We start from the raw sequence: 19110 nt of genomic DNA, 5'->3' as shown, positions 1-19110 counted from the left end.
GGGCTTGAGAGAGACAGTGCAAGAACTTTCCAATTGGAAGTTAGAAAATTCATATATTTTTTATGATCTTTGTCTTCTGTCTCAGTACATGTATGGCCTAATTTTTTCTAATTGAAAGTATGTTTCTATATATGTTTACAAGTTATTTGAGGTGAAACAAACTTGAGTTTTTGCCCTGTATATTAACACTATGAAAAGCGCATCAAACCAGAGAGTAACATCATTATATAGGCAATTATCATTACAGAAGGTGTTGCTAAGTAGGATTTTCACTGTATAAATCACATATAATATAAATTAAAATATTATTAATATACCATGGAAATCCAATTTAACTATTGGCATGGCACAAACCTGTCCTATCACTCCTAAATCAAAGATGCTTAAAGAACATTAAAAATGAATGCCAAAATGACTGATATAGTCTGGTAGTGGCAGTATCAATAAACTCCATAAAGTAATTAATTACATTTGGAAAAGAATTTATCAAGTTCATGAATACAGCCAATGACAAATGCATAAATGCAAATTTTGGGCCATACCTAGAATGAAGAGAATGATTACTCATATAAACCTATGAAAAATAGAACTTTGGCTAACACAAAAAAAATCTGATTTTGGAATAAATTATCTTCGTTAACCAAGGTATGACTATATAATGAACTTCAAAGCTATGAACAGAAAGTTTGATTTGTTATATCATATCTAATAAGAAAATATCCTATGTGAAGGGATTAAAAATTTTGTTAGTTATATTCAAAGATTTGTTGTAAGACAAGCTTGCTATAGCAGAGTTTGACAGTTATGCATAAATCATATGATCAGGGTCTTTTTCCTTGCATAGGCAAGCGCTTACCCAGGCCCCAAAATTTGCTGCCCTTTTGTATTTTAGGGACAGCGCACATACCCTGCCCCACCTACCTATGCAAAGAATGCTATATATATAAGGGTCCCAAAACATCATATTTGCTCAGGGCCCAAACTTATGAGGAACAGGAATTGCATATACAAAACTAAAAATTTAATATGATGTATTTTGGTTCAGTTCAGTAGTAGAAGAATGTAAATTCAAACAAATTATAACACTGAAGACCAAGGTTTGTTGATATATATCAATTGATATATATCTATATATATATATATATATATATAAAACATGATATAGGCCTATACTGCAATATATATCTGATATTTATTTTCAAAATATATATCATGACATATTATATTTTCGATATTTTCAGTCAAAAATGGTTTGATATTTTCATGGATACATGAATTTTTCAATCATAAATTATTTTATGATAAATATCATCTATTTATTTACAAATGAACTATAATTATAAACAGATTTCTTAAAAAATAAAAACATTCAGTTAAGAATGATCTAGCATTTTCAGTTTCATATTTTCAGTTGAAAATGGTTTTCATACATTTTTGAGAATGATATTTTCAATTGAGAATGTTTGATATTTTCAATTGAGAATGTTTGATATTTTCAATTGAGAAGTATTTTCAATTCAGAATAGTTCAGTATTTTCAACAATTCAGAATAGTTCAGTATTCTCAATTCAGAATAGTTCAGTATTTTCAATTCAGAATAGTTCAGTATTTTCAATTCAGAATAGTTCAGTATTTTCAATTCAGAATAGTTCAGTATTTTCAATTCAGAATAGTTCAGTATTTTCAATTCAGAATAGTTCAATATTTCACATCAAGATTGGTCTGATATTTTCAATCGAGAATCAGCTGATGTTTTCAGTCTCATATTTTTAGTACAGAATAGTCCGATATTTTCAGTACAGAATAGTCCGATATTTTCAGTTGAGAATAGTTTGATATTTTCAATCGAGAATCAGCTGATGTTTTCAGTCTCATATTTTTAGTACAGAATAGTCCGATATTTTCAGTTGAGAATAGTTTGATATTTTCATTTAAGAATGGTTTGATATTTACAATTGAGAATGATTCGATATTTACAATTGAGAATGATTCGATATTTACAATTGAGAATGATTCGATATTTACAATTGAGAATGATTCGATATTTACAATTGAGAATGATTCGATATTTACAATTGAGAATGATTCGATATTTACAATTGAGAATGATTCGATATTTACAATTGAGAATGATTCGATATTTACAATTGAGAATGATTCGATATTTACAATTGAGAATGATTCGATATTTACAATTGAGAATGATTCGATATTTCCAGTCGAAAATAGGCTGATATTGTTGACTATATTTTGTCAAGAATGGTTTGATATTTTCAATCGAGAATGGTCCGATATTTTCAATCAAGTATAGGTTTTTTTCAAAAATTTTATATTTACAAAGCTGCTTCAATTAAATGTGAAAAGGTATTTGAAATATCTTATTATTAATTACCTGTAAAAATAAGAGCATCCTCGTACACTATTATGACTAAAGTGCTCAGAATGTTTTTCACTGCCAAAATCTTCAAGTGGATCAGACCAAAGAAGATCACACATAGGACCAAAGGCAGGGGGCTCTTTGAATCTGTCAAGCTGTAAAAAAGAAATTATATGTGTGCAACTTCATATGTGAAAAATATATAAAATAAGCAACGGATAATTCCTAAAAATTGTAGGGGGAAAAAAACACTAATTCAGAAGAAAAAAAAACCCATTACAAATGCAAATACAAAAAAACCATTTCTTCACATACCTTTCTGATATCATCTAAATTATGTAACTCTGGGGACAGTCCCCCATGAACACAGAGGAATTGCTGATTCATCAATGCTGAAAGAGGCAAACAGTCAAAAGCTTCCATACATGCATCATAAACTCGTTCGGAGTACTTGATTTTACCTGCAGATTTAATTTGTACAAGTTCATTTTTAGCAAAAATTTTTAGTGTTTCATTCAGATAAATGAATTGATGAAACAGTCAGATCAGCTAATGTTTAAACATTGATAAATAAAGGTTTTTTATGTCTAGTGAACTATTTCACCCATGTTATTTGACCACTTAATGAATAACAATGGTCTGATATTTATGAGGTACTTACACAAAGGAATTATTTTAGCTAAAGCAGAAGTGTCCAACTTTTTTTGAGAATGCCCACAGGCCTCTATTATGATTTGAAAATTTTTTACAGCACAGCCACTTAAAAGATTTGGTAAAAAGTTACAGGCACTGCTCCCCTCTAAGCTTCTGCACATGGTGAAGTGCTTCAGTGCACATAAAATCTTGAAGTTCACCATTGGTGTATACAATATATAAACTGCCTCGCCACACACAGAAAAGATACCTCCGCACAGAGAGAAAAAAATTAGAGAGAACCTAGGTTGCAGGTAAAAATGAAAAGCAATGGTACATAATTTTACATTTTATTTTTAAATGGTGCAATTTAAAAAAAAAAAAAAACCAGTAAATTAAAGGTAATTTTCATTAATTTCTCTCATGCAGTATTCATCAGAAATCATTGTCATTCACAGAAGAAAATTGAAAGTCCTGATCAGGATATTCTTTGTTCCATCTCAATCACAAAGAGAGTGAATAACACCTGCGTTAACATTGACTTTGTTCACTTTAACAGTGAACTTGATTTTGAGTTTAATGTGTCAGTCATTTCTAATTCATAAATTTATCAATTAATTATCAAATTATATTTTAAACGTGACATCAGAGGACTCAAAGGGTCATGTGACCCTTAAAGTCATGTCCTGCATGGCATGGGCCGAGCATATACGAGATAAAGCAATATTATGATTATTGAGTACTTCTATTTCTTTTAAATTCATATAGTGTGGAACAGATTATGAAAGGTGTAATATAATGGTCTGTATAATAGATAGCAAGGCATTTATAATATGTATAGTATGTCAATTCACAATCTCATCTTATTATATGCCAAAGACAATTGTTATCTTTATATAATTCAAAATTTTTTAGATTTTATTATAGAACATTCTAATGAAAAATTGAAAAATTCATATATGAAAAGTAATTTTTCTAACTTTTGGGAATGTTTATATGCATCAAATTAAGCATATCTATGGTGGGTGATATATCACTTTTCTATAACTATAAACAACACTTTCTTGCAAGATTCCCTTATAATAATCCTGTACCTTAGAACCATACTATCGTATGTCCATTTGAATGATTTTACAGTATGAGGAGAAAACAGTAATTTATCTCATTATTTTCTTAATTCCTCAAAAAGTATATTGAGATATACTAGTCTGGTTTTGGCTATTTCATTTAAAAATTATTTCAGCTAAAATACAATACTATAGCCCTAAACTAGAGAATGCGAACCACAAGAACTGAAAATTGACCAAAATGGACACATGATAGCATGGTTCTGAAGTGCAGAATTCATATTTTTCATGTAAGGGCATGTTTTTTATATGTGCACCATGACAATATACTGCATACACCAGTGGTGCATTAGGTAATTTTACATATGCAGAAGTATTTTCACTGTGTATCCATGCACACAAACAGCTTACAAGAAACAACTACTCTTGTTAAATTTCATATCTGAGTCTGGAATATGTGATCCATGTTCTTAATATGAGTATTTAGAACTTGTTATAAAATCATCACACAATATTAATGAAATATATATCTGATTTTTCAGCATAGTTAATTTATACAAATACAAATACAACACCACAACAGGCAAAATGCCCAACGAGGTGGCTGAGAAAAGGATGCCCATAAAAATATGGATGGCATATATTTCCAAAAAAAATATAGCAACCCAATTAAAAATGCAATTAACAAAAATTATAATCAATATATACACATGATAAAATACTATACAATGCCCATAAAGAATAATTATGGTTGTCTTATTCTAAGAATGGATAGCTTCTCGATTTACCCCAACACGTTTATCGTATTTCTTTTTAAACGTGTCAATTGTATTACAATTTACTACCTCCAGGGGTAAGCTGTTCCATTTATTAACAACCCTATTAGAGAAAAATTCCCTGCGACACCATAACCTAGAATTGTCCCTCATCAATCGATACTGGTGTCCCCTTGTAAAAGCAGTCGATTGGCAGTGTACTAAAAGTTCATGATCCATCCTATCCATCCCCTTTGAACACTTCGATCATATCTCCTCGACACCTGCGTTCATCCAATGCAAACATATTCAAAAAATGAAGTCCCTCTTCATAACTCAAGCCCTGTGTGCCAATAAGGACACACGTAGCTCTTCTCTGCACCCCTTCAACCAAGTCCATGTCCCTCTGTAGGTATGGTCTCCAAAACCTTACAGCATACTCCAGTCCACCACGAACTAAGCCTCGAAAAAGAGGAAGAATGACTTTAGGAGAACGCGAAGAGACCTTTTTGAAAATGAGAACCAAGCATTCTATTCACTTCTTTGACCACCGCTGAACAATGTTCCAAAAACCTAAGCCGCTCGTCAAAGAGAATTCCCAAATCTGTAACCCTAGTTGCATCTGGGATAGTGACACCATTCAACTCATAAGAGAACCGTGGGTTGTTCGAACCAAAATGAGCAACCATGCACTTATCAACGCTAAACGTCATGCTCCATTCATTTGCCCATGTTGCAATCCTGTTTAAGCTGGTCTGGAGCAACTCCCAATCGCTTCGATTCCCGATAACCCCCATTAGCTTCACATCATCTGCGAATTTGCTAGTAATCCCATCGATACCCTGATCAAGTTTATCGATAAAAAGTGAAAAAAGTATGGTGCCAAGGACACTTTCTTGAGGAACTCCACTTGTGACGTCTGTCCAACCAGAGAATTCCCCGTTCACCATAACTCGTTGCGACCTATCTCTTAACCACGATTCTATCCAATTCAGCAAGTTGCCCAATTCCAATCTCGTGTAAACGCTTCAAGAGTTTACCATGTTGGACCCGAATGAATGCCTTCTGGAAATCAAGGTAAACAACGTCTACATTTTTGCCCTTACCCAAACTCTTAGTCATGTGATCATAGAAGCAAAGGAGGTTAGTTACACATGACTTCCCCTTCCTGAACCCATGCTGATTATCCGACAATACATTATTCTCGTCTATCCACTTAACAAACTGCCTTTTGATAATAATTTCCAAAATTTTCGAGAGGGAGCTTGTCAAACTCACTGGACGATAATTGGACACAGCGTCTCTACTACCCTTCTTAAATATTGGAACAACATTAGCAAGTGTCCAATCCCTTGGGACGATCCCCTCAGCAACACTACTCCTGTATATCTGTGCGACTGGCCCCAACAATTCATTAGCACATTCCCTGAGGACAGATATCATCTGGTCCTGGTGCTTTGCTTGCACATACATTTCTTAGAAGATTTAGGACCTCCACGTCTTCTACTTGAATATCGTTGAGGGTTTTCTTACCCCATGCAACACACGTATATCGAATATCATTATCTCCATTAAAAACTGACGCGAAAAAGTCATTGAAAGCACTACACATGCCTACATTTCTCTCTAACCTAGAGCCTCCTATCGAGAGGGGGCCAACTGTCCCCTTACATCCATTATTGATGTATCGAAAAAATGATTTTGGGTCGGAGCCAATGTTATCTGCCAACATAGATTCAACTTCATTTTTATTATCCCTTATCGCTTTCTTCAACACTCTTCTTTTATCAGTAAACAATGATAGGTCACCTTGCCCACTTTTATACTCTCTGAATGCTCTTTTCTTTTCAAGATAAAGGTTACGCACGCTATCCGTGAACCATAGAGGGTGTGATGTACAAACACGCTTTTTACGAACAAATGGTATGACGTCGTGCAAAACAGAGGACAGCTTCGTACTAAATTCTTCCCATTGACTTACAACCCCTACTGATTTCAACTGGTCTTTGAGAACTTCCGCTAACCTTCCTCTCAAAACATCAAAGTTAGTTCTCTGAAAACAAGGAACCAGTCTTTTGTTATCAACCTTACCCGAGGAAAAGTTACAGTGAAATCTGACGATACAATGATCACTGGAAGAAAACTCTTCCCCCACCGAAACATGTTCAACAAGATCCTCAGAACTAAATCCAAAATAGCAGTACCCCTAGTGGCTTCTGATACATGCTGATACAAAAAATTTTTGAGCACCAACTTAAGAAAGTCTCTTTCATACTGATCTCTAGATGAAAGGTTCTCCCAATCAATACCTGGGTAATTGAAATCCTCTAGTATAAGAACCCTCTGACGCTTACACATGAAATTTGGTGATGGAGTTTGGATCCCTATTCGTTGGATTGTAACAAACCCCAACAATAAGTTTATGACGTCTTTTGTCCTCAAGTTCAACCCATACAGATTCAATATCACTTCTCTGCACATTACACTCTCTAGCCTTCAAACAGGATTTCACGTATATCAACACTCCACCCCCTTTCCTATCAGATCTATTTCTCAAAGAAGTATTGTATCCTGAGATGTGTAAGAAAGATTCATCCCCATCGTTTGCCCAAGATTCTGTAATGGCTATAAGATCCAGGCCCTCCACAACTATCATAGTTTCTAAAAAATCTTTCTTATTACCCAAGCTCCTGGCATTTATTAGCACACATTTTAATTTGTCTGGTGATTTAGTGTCAATCGAGAAGCCATCCAAGTCAGAGGTAGGTAATTCCCCGTCAGTACTGTTGTGATTATCATCAACTAACCCGCATTCCCGACTACGTGGTCTGGGAGTAAAAAACCTGACCCAAGATTATCGTAAACCTCCCAGAGCCCCCTCTTATTTAGATGGATCCCATCCGAACGAAGCTACCTATCAGTAAATGTGAGAAGCTCCAAAAACGTGACCCCAAGTGAGGAGCAAATGTCCTTCAGGCTTATATTGAATTGGTGGATCCTACTCCTATACCCCCTACTAACCTTTGGCAGCACTGGAATCACTGCCACATCTGAACCCTCCTCCTTAGCAGATAATAGTAAATCCCGGTACTCTGACAGAGACTCCTACCTGATTCGTTCCCACCCACAGTATCACCCGCAAGGGCAACATTCAGCAATGAAAAACGTCTCGAACGTTGCCAATCTTCCCCCCAGGAAGACAGAATTTTAGGGCAACAGATACGTATGTCTACAAGTAATAATACAATTACATCAGCTTTGGGCATGACCAATTTATTTGGTGTATTTTTCTAGAAAAGTTATTTCTTTCCAATGTTATGACATGCAAAATTCGAGATTCATATGCAATTAAATAAAACATCGAGGATTAATACCTTAACAGATTGTATTATACAGTATAACTGATTTAATCCTCCTTTCAGTTGCAGGTCTAAACATCAATCATCATCAAGTACTTAATGATGTCCCGATTAATTTCCTTGAAATGGCAAAGCTCCTAATGCTCTTTTACTAAGAATATTACAGCTTTCCATGAGTGGCGAAACAGGGAACGAGACATTCTCCCCTCTCAAAGATGGAAATGACTGATCTAATGTATGTTTTTCATTTTCGCCCCAAACCCTCAGTGAAATCACGTTACTGTACATACAGGGTGTTCTGTTAATGGACCGACAAACTCAAAGGGTTGTTACTAGACATCAAGAGGAACAAAAATTGCAATGGAGCATGTGTCACAAACCATGTTAAGTGGTGAAAATCGTGAAAAACGAATGCAGGTTTTGACGTCACGCTGGAATGACAAAAAGTACAATAATAACTACAATAAGAGATTTATTTGATTAATTGTTACAAGAGCTGCTGGAAGTCACATCTCCCTGCATCACACTATGCTGGATGAAAGGTCTCCATCTCCTGTAGTAGTCGATCAATCACGACAAAGGTAGTATGGTGCGGACAATGTCTCATCAGATATTGCTGTTGGTACATCCGCTGTGCTAAGTGCCCATTGCCATCTGCTCGACTGCAAATCAGATGCATATCAGCATATTCCTCGTTTGTGTAGTCAGCCATCACGATACTCATTGAAACAGACAACTAACTGCTACATATGCTTACTACTGCAATAGAGCTAATTTACGTCATCCGCAGCACGCGATCCTACCACAGCGCATGCGTTTTGCGATGCTGCTTACATCAGATATGGTGAGCAAACCCACAAAAGCATTCAGTGATCAACTGACATCCACCTTTCATCTCCTCTGGACTCAGAGCCTGCATGTGTTTTTAGCGATTTTTCACCATCTCAGCGTGGTTTGTGACACCATGTTCCATTGCAATTTTTGTTCCTCTTGATGTCTACTAACAACCCTCTGAGTTTGTCGGCCCATTAACAGAACACCCTGTATATGAGAACTGACATCATCATGCCCTCTCTAGACTTTCAAGTCTATCTCTACCTATGCAGCTCTCTTTTTAGAAAAACTATTGATATCTGTGGATTTCCACAAAAGTATATCAAAGGTACTTTATACATTAGATTATTATATTTTTGAAATTGAAACCATTACAAATTTCATTCTATTAAGTTTACTCAAGCAACACTTATGCATCAAAATAAAATGGCACAGAAATAAGAATATGATATCATACCTAAAATGGTACCTAGCAATACTAATTAACCAGAAAACAGCTGGTCTACATTGAAAAGTTACGACTTAAGGAAATCTGACTGTATTTAAACTAGCAGTGTAACAGTGGATCAGATCCAAAGCTATGTCCATAAATTTTTAAATTATATTTTAAGTAGGAATCAGGGTAGTTTAATTTAAATCACAATTTAAATCCTGATTGAAATCACACGATTTTAAATCAGATACTTTTATATTTCAAGCAATTTTGAATATTTTTTCAACTTGCAAGATGTAATACAAGTAAATAAGAGATAAGATTCATATTTTAATTACTGACACATTAATTAATATCTAAATAAAAAAAATACAATAAAGATATTTTTTGTGTGAAAAGTCAGGTTGTGCTAGAATTAATGCAGTTTTTCTCAGAAGATTAGAAACCTTTTTCTCTACAATCTTCCAAAGTCTCTTCTAAGAACTTTCTTTTCCCAAAGAGAAAGTGAAACCATTGAAGAAAGTGTTAACTGTATAGACAAGATTTTTTTTATCTCTGGAATGGAATTTACTACAGGCTTTGTGAAAGTAGCCAATACACTATCTATGGGAATAGCTGTCATAGTTGGGAAACAAGATATGTTTTTTCAAAAGTAAATAAATTTCAAGAGTCATAATAAAAACTTAAAATTTTCCACAACTTTAATTCCTTCCCCATGCCTTTCAATTATGCTACATAGAGACATTTTTCATAATTCGTAATAAAGAATTTCATTCATTCAAGGTGATTCTTTTTCAAAGAAAAGAAAATTTCCTGGTTTCGCAGTAATATTTTAGAAAGATAATACTCCAGAATATTTAAATTGATTAAATTTATGAATTTTAGTTGCATATATAAGTATGTGCGCTTTTGGATTTTTTTTATCAAGTAAAAATTACAATATTGCTTTAAACATAGAATGCTTTGTTCTTAGATACCATTGGTATGATAAATGAGATTTTTATTATTAAATTATTATTAGTTCAGTATGCTGATGCAATTTTTTTAAAAGCAAGATCCTTAGAGCTTAATATCGTCTGTAAGCCAAATTGTGAGAACTATACACCAGTTATATGTAAACTATTTAATACCCCTAATAAATCAACATTTCAAACTTTTAATTAAAAAAGTGCAAGTAAATATTGAATTTAAATTTAAAAAAAAATTAAATTTGATTTTTGGAAAAAAATCAACTTTTATTAACCCTGGACTTGATAAAGGATAAATATTAGCAGAAATTTTATAACAATAATTTTATACCTCTATGTATATAAATAATTTTTTTGTTCCATGTATGACTATGCACTATTTATCAAGTTCAATACTGTCTAAAAAATTGGTGTCAGTCAGATTTCTACACTTAAAAAAATACTTATCTTTAAGATTTAACATTGTTCAGTCATACTTAGACACAATATTTTAAAAAAAATTTGATTTTTTGATTTTTTTTTTAAAATCATGATCTTTATCAACCCTAATAGGAATCATATTTTTGATTGCTTTGGATGATTTGCAGATTTTTTTTTGAATGATCAAATAAATGGCTGGTCTTAAAATGTTTAAATGACTGAAATATCTCATACTATCAATTATACATTACACTGTACATTTCATTTTAGAAAATTCAATATTTTAGGTCATTACATCAATATAAAATTCAAAAAAAGAAAATTTGCATGTATTACATATTCAAACAGAGAGAACATGCTTCAACAATTTAAAAAAAAAATTATGGCTGTATGGAAGAAAATTATAAAACACAAAACCTATACATGCGTTAAGAATAAACATCAAAATTTAATACATTAACATAGTGCTGTGCCTTAGCACCATCAAGAAAAAACAATGACATACATTCCAGTTTGAAAGTGAAGTATTCTGTGAGATGCCTGCATTCATGGTTTCCTCGCAATAAAAATAGTGTTTTAGGGAAGTTCATTTTCAGGGACCATAAGTAGAGAACACACTAAATAAAATAGAAGATAAAAAATTGAAAGAAAAATATTCACAGCAGATGAACAAATTTTATATACAATAGTGGAAAAATCATTAAGGCTAGGTGAAAAATTATGATTAAAAAAATAATAATAAAGGTCAGAATTTTTCAAACTCCTTTTTTTCAGAGACAACAAATATGTGGGAAAATTATTTGAAATTAGCAATCCCTTTTTTTTAGTGTAAATACTTTTTATTTAAATTTTGAATGCATTGAAGGTGGAAAAAACATTAAGACAAGTCCCCTTTTCCTCATGTCTCTCACCTTATTTTCATATTATGGCGCCTTAGCATAATATTTATAATTTCCATGAATCATTGGATGTCTTCACTTTCATAATTAAGTTAAAGTTTTAAGTTGAGGACAATGCAAAAGGCTATGTCAAACCAAAAAAATATGATCTTAGCTTTAAAAGAAGTGAAGATTAACTTCTGAAATAAGAAAGAGTATTAAGAGACAAACAGGAAGGGGGAACATGTTCCCCACCAAGGTGATTAAAGATCAAATGAGAAAAAATGTTTAGAATTATTTTTTCTGAACTAACAAATTTTAACAAAATCTAAGAGAATTAGAGTTGTTTCTCTATGTTTTTAATATTAGCAAATTGAAGAAAAGATAACTAATATATCTGTATTCTGCTTTTAGGGTAAAATATACAGGGCGTCTATTATTATATAAGGCGTCAATAACTAACTCCTAATCAGTCTCAAAGCAAGGCCGCAACTAAGGAAAAGACAAGTTTGGTGCCAAAAGCATTGGAAAAGAATGGGTGCAAATTTCACCTTTTAACACCTCTTTTAATATTATGAAGGGCCCACCTAAATATGTGCTTGCCCCAGCTGACCAAGCATCTAGTTGCTGCCCTGTCTCAAAGTATGTGCAGCGGCTCTTAGGAATGACATGATGAACTGGGATGTTCATTTGTGTGCCCATTTATGCTTTGAAGTGGTTCTCTCTTTTACCAGTTAAAATATCTACTAAAACATTCTGGAAAGCCGTACATGAATCATGAATTGGGCAAGGAAGCGTGGGTGACAAAAGTTTGAGAAACACTGTCCTAAACCATTAGTCTTACAGGAAACTTCCAATTACAAAAAAATTTCCAAATATTGTCACCCAGCATCCTAGAAACTAATTAAGTAAAAAAAAAGTTTAAAGAGAGTTAGAAAATGTGATCTTAGTAGTCATGATTAGTAAAAAAAAAACTTCATGTACCGACATATTAAAAAATTCATAATTTTATGAAGAAAATTGAGTAAGATATGAAATGTTGAATTTTATGGATTTTAAGCATATTCCTTATTAGAAACTTAGAAACTGCATCATTCTATGCAAGCTTCAAGGGGCTGCATAAAAACTGGCTTCTAGTATATAACCAATAAGATTTTATTTAGATTTTATTTAAATTTCATTCGATGACAAAGAGTGGTTGGAGGTGAATAAATTCATAATTAATTTTCAATCAAAATAATGATGAATATGAACACCCTCTCCTTTCATTTTCCATAAATTAGGTACTTTGATTAGGTACAATCTTGCCAGTTTTGGTAGCAAAATCATGGAATATTCTTTTTTTATTTAATGGGTCCAGCGCATGAAGATTTTGTACTGAATATGACTCAGGGACAGGATTCAAATTTAAATTCTGTAACTCTTTAAAAAATATTTAGATAGTTAAGCAGCTTCTAGGATGATGGATGACAACATTTAAAAGAAAAAAATTGTAATTGGAAGGTTTCTTTGAGACTAATAGTAAAGGAATCAGCAGGGCCGGTCTCAGACCTAGTGGCGCCTGATGCAAAAACTGTAGTCAGCCCCCCCCCCCCCAGGCGCGAATCAAGAGTGATGTGTCAGAGACAATTTTTGCTAGTCATTACTGTCCTGTATCCTACGGGACAGATTCATTCTACCATATTATCACTCTAGGTGTGGTGATTGTCACCATCGCCCCCCACCACTTGGTTGGATATTAAGGGACAAAGAAGTCGGAAAAGCTTCTTCTAAAATGGGATTACTGCTATTTAACTAGTAAACAAGCATAAAACCCCAACTTGTTTGATTTAATTATGAGATTTAAAAACATTATAAAAAAGAAAAACGTCACACATTTACGCCAAAGTGCATGGGTTTTCTGGTGTGAGCACATTTTTGTTTCTCCTCGTGTTACAGGTAGGAACGAGACCCAGGTGCAGGATCCCTATTTAAAATGGTCAGCTAATCACACACAGGTTTTAATTCATTCATTTGTTTTTTATTTTTGAAATACTGTACTGTATTGGCGATTCGATTCTGCGTTTTTAATAAAAGTAATGCAAGTCGGGAAAAAAGAAAAACGAAAGGCCTATGGCTCAAAATCTTTCCCACATCAGAAGACACCTTCAATTCTTGTAATACCCCTCACAACACAGGAAAACACTTTGGCTGGCTCTCGTAAGTAGAAAAATTGGGTGACCAAGAGTGATTCCTCCATTATTTTTATTTTTTACTGCGCAACAAAAGAGAAAGAAATTGTGTCTCCCCCAAAATCTCCTGCAGGAGTAAACGAAAAGAGCACGAGAGAGCATGTATTTTTATCTGACCAAAATCGCTATGTATTACACATATATAGGTGCACTGCCCATCGATTCTTTTATTTTCGAAAAATAACCGTAATATTATATACACACAAACCTTCAATTTTTTTCTCATCTCTGTCATTTATCATGTATATTTTAGTTATTTTTTTAAATAAGTATCTTAAAGATATTTTTCTAGTAATGTATATTTAACACGTTTCAACGCCCCTACTCATTTCATGCCCTAAGACCGCCCCTGGGAATCAGCTATGGAACAATAAATGTGGGCACATTGAATAATATTTTCAAAGCAAAATTTAAAACTACAAAATCATAAACACAGTCTCTACAAGGAGGGGCAGGGGCTATTCTCTCCTCAGTTTTTGTTTTTTCCTGCTCTAAATTAACTATGGGGGGGGGGGCATGATCATAAACTACCAAAAATTCTATTTGATTTCAAAACTGTCAGATTGACTGAGAGGTAGTTTTTTACAATATTCTATAAAAAGAAACACTAGCATACAGGAAGGAAATCTATTTCATATAGAATGGTGTAGGCTGAGAATGATAGGAAACATGTGTCCTGTGAAATTGATGTGTGATAATATTTCATTTTTTAAAAAAAAAGTTTTATATAAAATTTTTTGATTAATGATTGTGATTTATTATGCATAAAATGTTCACTTATAATAATAAAAAGACAAATCCCTGCTGAGTGGTCCCATGAGCATTGTGCTGGACTCTCAATGCGAGGATCCAGGTTCTTTATACAGTGGAATCTTGATAACTTGACACGTGGATATAACTTGACTATCTGGATAACTCGCATCTATTATTCCCTTGGTTGGCACAATAAGAATTCCAATGTAAGTAAAACTCTCTAATTCAATACATGTTTGACTTAACTCAGCTTCAGTCGACTACGATTTTTGTCCCTTTACCCCGACTGGTTTTTACAATTGCCCATGTGTTACAGTTCTAAGAATTTTTCCACATTGTTGATGGGTATTTCAACAATCCTTTGTTTCATTGTTCTCTATGATGTGTCTCTTTTATGCATTAGGGGCAGAGAGCTGTACATATGAAAAATGAATGTTTGAAATCTGTTGGTCAGCTCATCATTTGAGTGGCTTTTCCAGAAAAGGTCTTTCATTATTTTCATGGTAAAAAAAAAAGTAGATGTCCTCAACATCCAATAGGGATAAAAATCTTATCTACTGGAAGTTTTGCTATTGTCTGTTGCGGCAAGGCTGTAGTGAAAGGGTGAGGGACTTGAAGGTCTAGTCTCTTCCCCCCCCCCCCCGTCCAAAATGTGAGAAAATGACTGAAAAAAAGGGGAAAAGATGGCCAAATTTATTGTTCTATCACTCTAGTTCTCCTCCCCCAAAATGCAAGTGCCTCCCAAACAAAATTTCTGGCTACGGGCATGTGTTGCAGAGAATATTTTCAGCAGAACTTAGGTTTACGATTTCTTGGAAAAGGAGTAAAAGAAAAAGGGCTAAAGCCAGGTTAGACGCCGCTGAATATGTCATTTGGTTTTCATCATGAGTATCGATAGCCAGGAGTGCAATGGCTCCATGCACACTTCATACTTCAACTTTAAAATCAAAAGTTAAAATTTTGAAGAAAAACACTAGAATCGGGTAAACCTCAAAGTTAACTCACCAAAAATATGGAGTTAAACTTAACACTATTTTAACATTTGCTAAAAATAAGGAAAACATTTTGTCAGCATTTGAATCTTATGAAACAAGCAGAGAATTACATAAGAAAATTAAACTTCCCCGTTGTAGAAGAAGCAACTCTTTTGTGGTTCAAATCCACTTGATCACACTCAATCCCATTATCAGGATCATTTACACGAGATTGGGAGCAACTTGTTGAATTGGACAGAATAGTGGTTAAGAAAAAGGTGGCAACGAGTTAGAGGTCATTCAAGTATTACGTCAGCATAGATGGGGGAGGGGTTTCCAATTTGCTGACTTTTGATGACAAGGGGGGGGGGGGGTTTGGATGATACTTACGTCATCAACCACCCTTTATAAAAATATGAAATATTCTTAATGGCATCTTATTCGCACCAAAAACGGAAAAACCTTTCGATAGTTATTGGGCATCTGAACTAACATTCTCCCTATTGTTAATTCCTCTACAGAGCCACTTTAGCTATCTCTAAATGTTGTTTTACAGGCCCTTTAAGTGCTCTGGAACTGTGCCACGCATCACTCAAGTGATCGGTAATTTTGCCATGGATCACTTAAGTAATCTGGGAATGTTCCGCGGGCAACTTGAGTGATGTATAACCGCACTGGGGGCCACTTAAGTGCTCTAAAACTGTGCCAAATGTCACTCAATGGATCTCTAAATGTGCCACGGTTTGTTTAAGTGTTCTGGAACTGTGTTGCAGGTTACTTAAGTAATCTGAAAATGTGACACGGGATGCTTAAATGCTCTGGAATTGTACCATGGGTCACTTAAGAGATTTGTAAATGTGCCGCTTAGTTCATTTTTACAAAATTAGGTTTGAGAGGGCAAGTCCCACCAGATAACCTTTAGGGCCACATTTGGTATGCGGGTCAAGGGTTTAACACATATATGGCTTAAATGGTGGGTCGTAATGAATTTCTTGGAGAAATTTTGAGTTCATAGCCTTCAAATAGCATTGAAATTAACAGAAATTTATTACAATAACATAAAGGTATTTTCTTTCAAAATTTTTTAAAATGTTTTTTACATTAAAAAGTATCCCGGATGCAACTAGGGTCACTGATTTGAGAATTCTCATTGACGAGTGGCTTAGGTTTTCTGAACATTGTACAGTGGTGGCCAAAAATGCCAATAAAATGCTTGGTTTCATTTTCAAAAAGGTCTCTTCGTGTTCTAAAGTCATTCTCCTGCTTTTCCATCCTGGACTGGAGTATGCTGTGAGGTTTTGGAGACCATACCTACAGAGGGACATATATTTGGTTGAAGGGGTGCAGAGAACAGCTATGCGTATCCTTATTGGCACATGGGGCTTGAGTTATGAAGACAGACTTCATTTTTTAAATATGTTTACATTTGATGAATGCAGGTGTCAGGGAGATATGATTGAAGTGTTCAAAATTTTAACAGGATGGACCATGAATTATTAGCACACCGTCAATCAACTGCTTTTACAAGGAGACACCAGTATCGATTGGTAAGAGACAATGCAAGGTTATGGTGTCACAGGGAATTTTTCTCTAATAAGGTTGTTAATAAATAGAATAGCTTACCCCCAGAAGAAGTAAATTTTAACACAATTGAGACGTTCAAAAAGAAATACGATAAACATGTTGGGGTAAATCGATTGTATCAGAAAATTTTGTATTCGTATCAGAAATTCCCTAGAGAAATGTTTATGAATTTCATGTATAGATAAGGAAGTAGTCGTAGAAAGACAAAGGAAACGTAATTCTGCCAAAAAGTCCGATAAAAAAAAAAACAATTTTAGAGTTTATAAAAGCAAATCTGTTGTATGGGAAAAGGCATTGATATTAGACTATAAAACTGTACACAGCTGGTTATATTCTCATAAATAGCATTGGTACTTCACAACAAAGGAATTTTCACTTTAGTTTTTATAATAGCTATGGAAATCTCTTTAGCCAATTCAGGAATATCATTTCTATCAATACTGCTTATCATTTATTTAATGCTTAAATGAATCATAATGAATGACTCTAAAATTGATAAACATCAGTAAAATAACCAAAAAGTTGAGAACTGAATTACCAGAGCTTGACAAATCTCAAGTGTCAGGCTGCCATGGTGAATAAAAAAAAATCAGAATTGACACCCGATATTTTCTATGTTGAACTACTAAATTTGAGTTTGAGGACAACACAAACTTTTTGAAATTTATGTAAGCATGTCTACTAACATGTAAAGGGATCACTATATCTCAAAAAAGTCAAAAATGAGATAATTTTAAACCACTTTTCTCAATCTTAAAATTTGTTTGACTTCTAAAAAATTAAACTGGTGCCTAATTTTTTTTTTGGTTCGTCAAGCCCTGGATTCACATTGTAAAAAAAAATCAAAATTTAACTCACTTCAATGCTAAAATATCCTCTATCAACATAATCACCCAAAAATAGATATTTTGTTGTTGCTGGAGGACCACCAACTTCAAACAATTTCATCAAATCATAAAACTGTCCATGAATATCACCACAAACTGGAAAAAACCCCAAATATACTCATTACATAATCTTTGTTTATAATACACACTTCAGAGAGAGAAAGACCACTTTATTTTTTTAATTTCTGCAATAGGTGCTAAGAACTCATGTCCAATTTTATGCCAGTAGTCCAATTTATCTTTCTAAAAGCAAACTCAACTGCAAAATTTCCAATGAAACAAGCTTTTTGGCTGAAAGCCTTTATTTTGACATATTGTTTTGACTTAAAAGCATTTTTTAACAAATAAGAAATTTATAGATAATATATTAAATTCAATACAGAAAAGTACACAATAAGGTAAAAAACCTAGATAATTATTCATAGCAGCAAGATTATATTAATCACCTCTCAATGAAAGAAAAACAGTTAGCTACTTCTAAACTCACCAGAATCTCTTTATAAAAATTCTAAAGCCTGGAAATTAAACTAAATGCAAAACTTATACAAATTTATTCATTTTAAAAAATACTGTGGACATTATACAGTGAAAAAAAATTGGAACAAAAAGTGAAATGTAATTTACCGGTAACTGGGGCTTCTATCTCAATCATAGTCTTTTCTTGTCGAAGCAATGCTGCTCCTTCATTGATGATACGAAGAGCAACAGTTTCTTCAAGCCTACCTTCTAGAATGAAATGTTGCTTCAATGTATCCATGAGTGGTTTTCCTGTTTTTGTGTCAAAAACCTCATTCATTGTCAGCTTATGACTTGGAGGAAAGGGTACATCTGCAATGCAAGAATATAAAACTTGAAGGCATGTAAATTCACACAAGAATCAAAGATTTGATTAAATAATCTAATAGAAATCCTCAAAATAAATTTGAGTATTAACAGAAAAGCATCATTCACCATTGA

The 19110-nt window shown here is 33.6% G+C and overlaps 1 protein-coding gene across 1 annotated transcript in view; it reads right to left on the bottom strand.

Moving 5' to 3' along the window:
* The window catches only part of LOC149085247 (serine/threonine-protein phosphatase 2B catalytic subunit 2-like), a 48231-nt gene that overhangs the window by 26643 nt on the left and 2478 nt on the right, over positions 1 to 19110 (bottom strand). Inside the window, exons 2-6 of the mRNA XM_089233141.1 lie at positions 18778 to 18981; positions 18125 to 18249; positions 11352 to 11463; positions 2693 to 2838; positions 2393 to 2532 (exon numbers count right to left, since the gene is read on the bottom strand). Coding sequence (XP_089089267.1) covers positions 2393 to 2532; positions 2693 to 2838; positions 11352 to 11463; positions 18125 to 18249; positions 18778 to 18981 — 727 coding nt within the window. The remainder of the gene's footprint in view (positions 1 to 2392; positions 2533 to 2692; positions 2839 to 11351; positions 11464 to 18124; positions 18250 to 18777; positions 18982 to 19110) is intronic.

This window comes from Pholcus phalangioides, unplaced genomic scaffold, assembly GCF_987345545.1.
Source record: "Pholcus phalangioides strain wild (caught in Gottingen) unplaced genomic scaffold, Ppha-v1.0 ptg000007l_1, whole genome shotgun sequence".
Classification (NCBI taxonomy): Eukaryota; Metazoa; Arthropoda; class Arachnida; order Araneae; family Pholcidae; genus Pholcus; species Pholcus phalangioides.
Note: the sequence above shows the minus strand (reverse complement) of the source record. Positions and strands in the feature narration are given on the sequence as shown.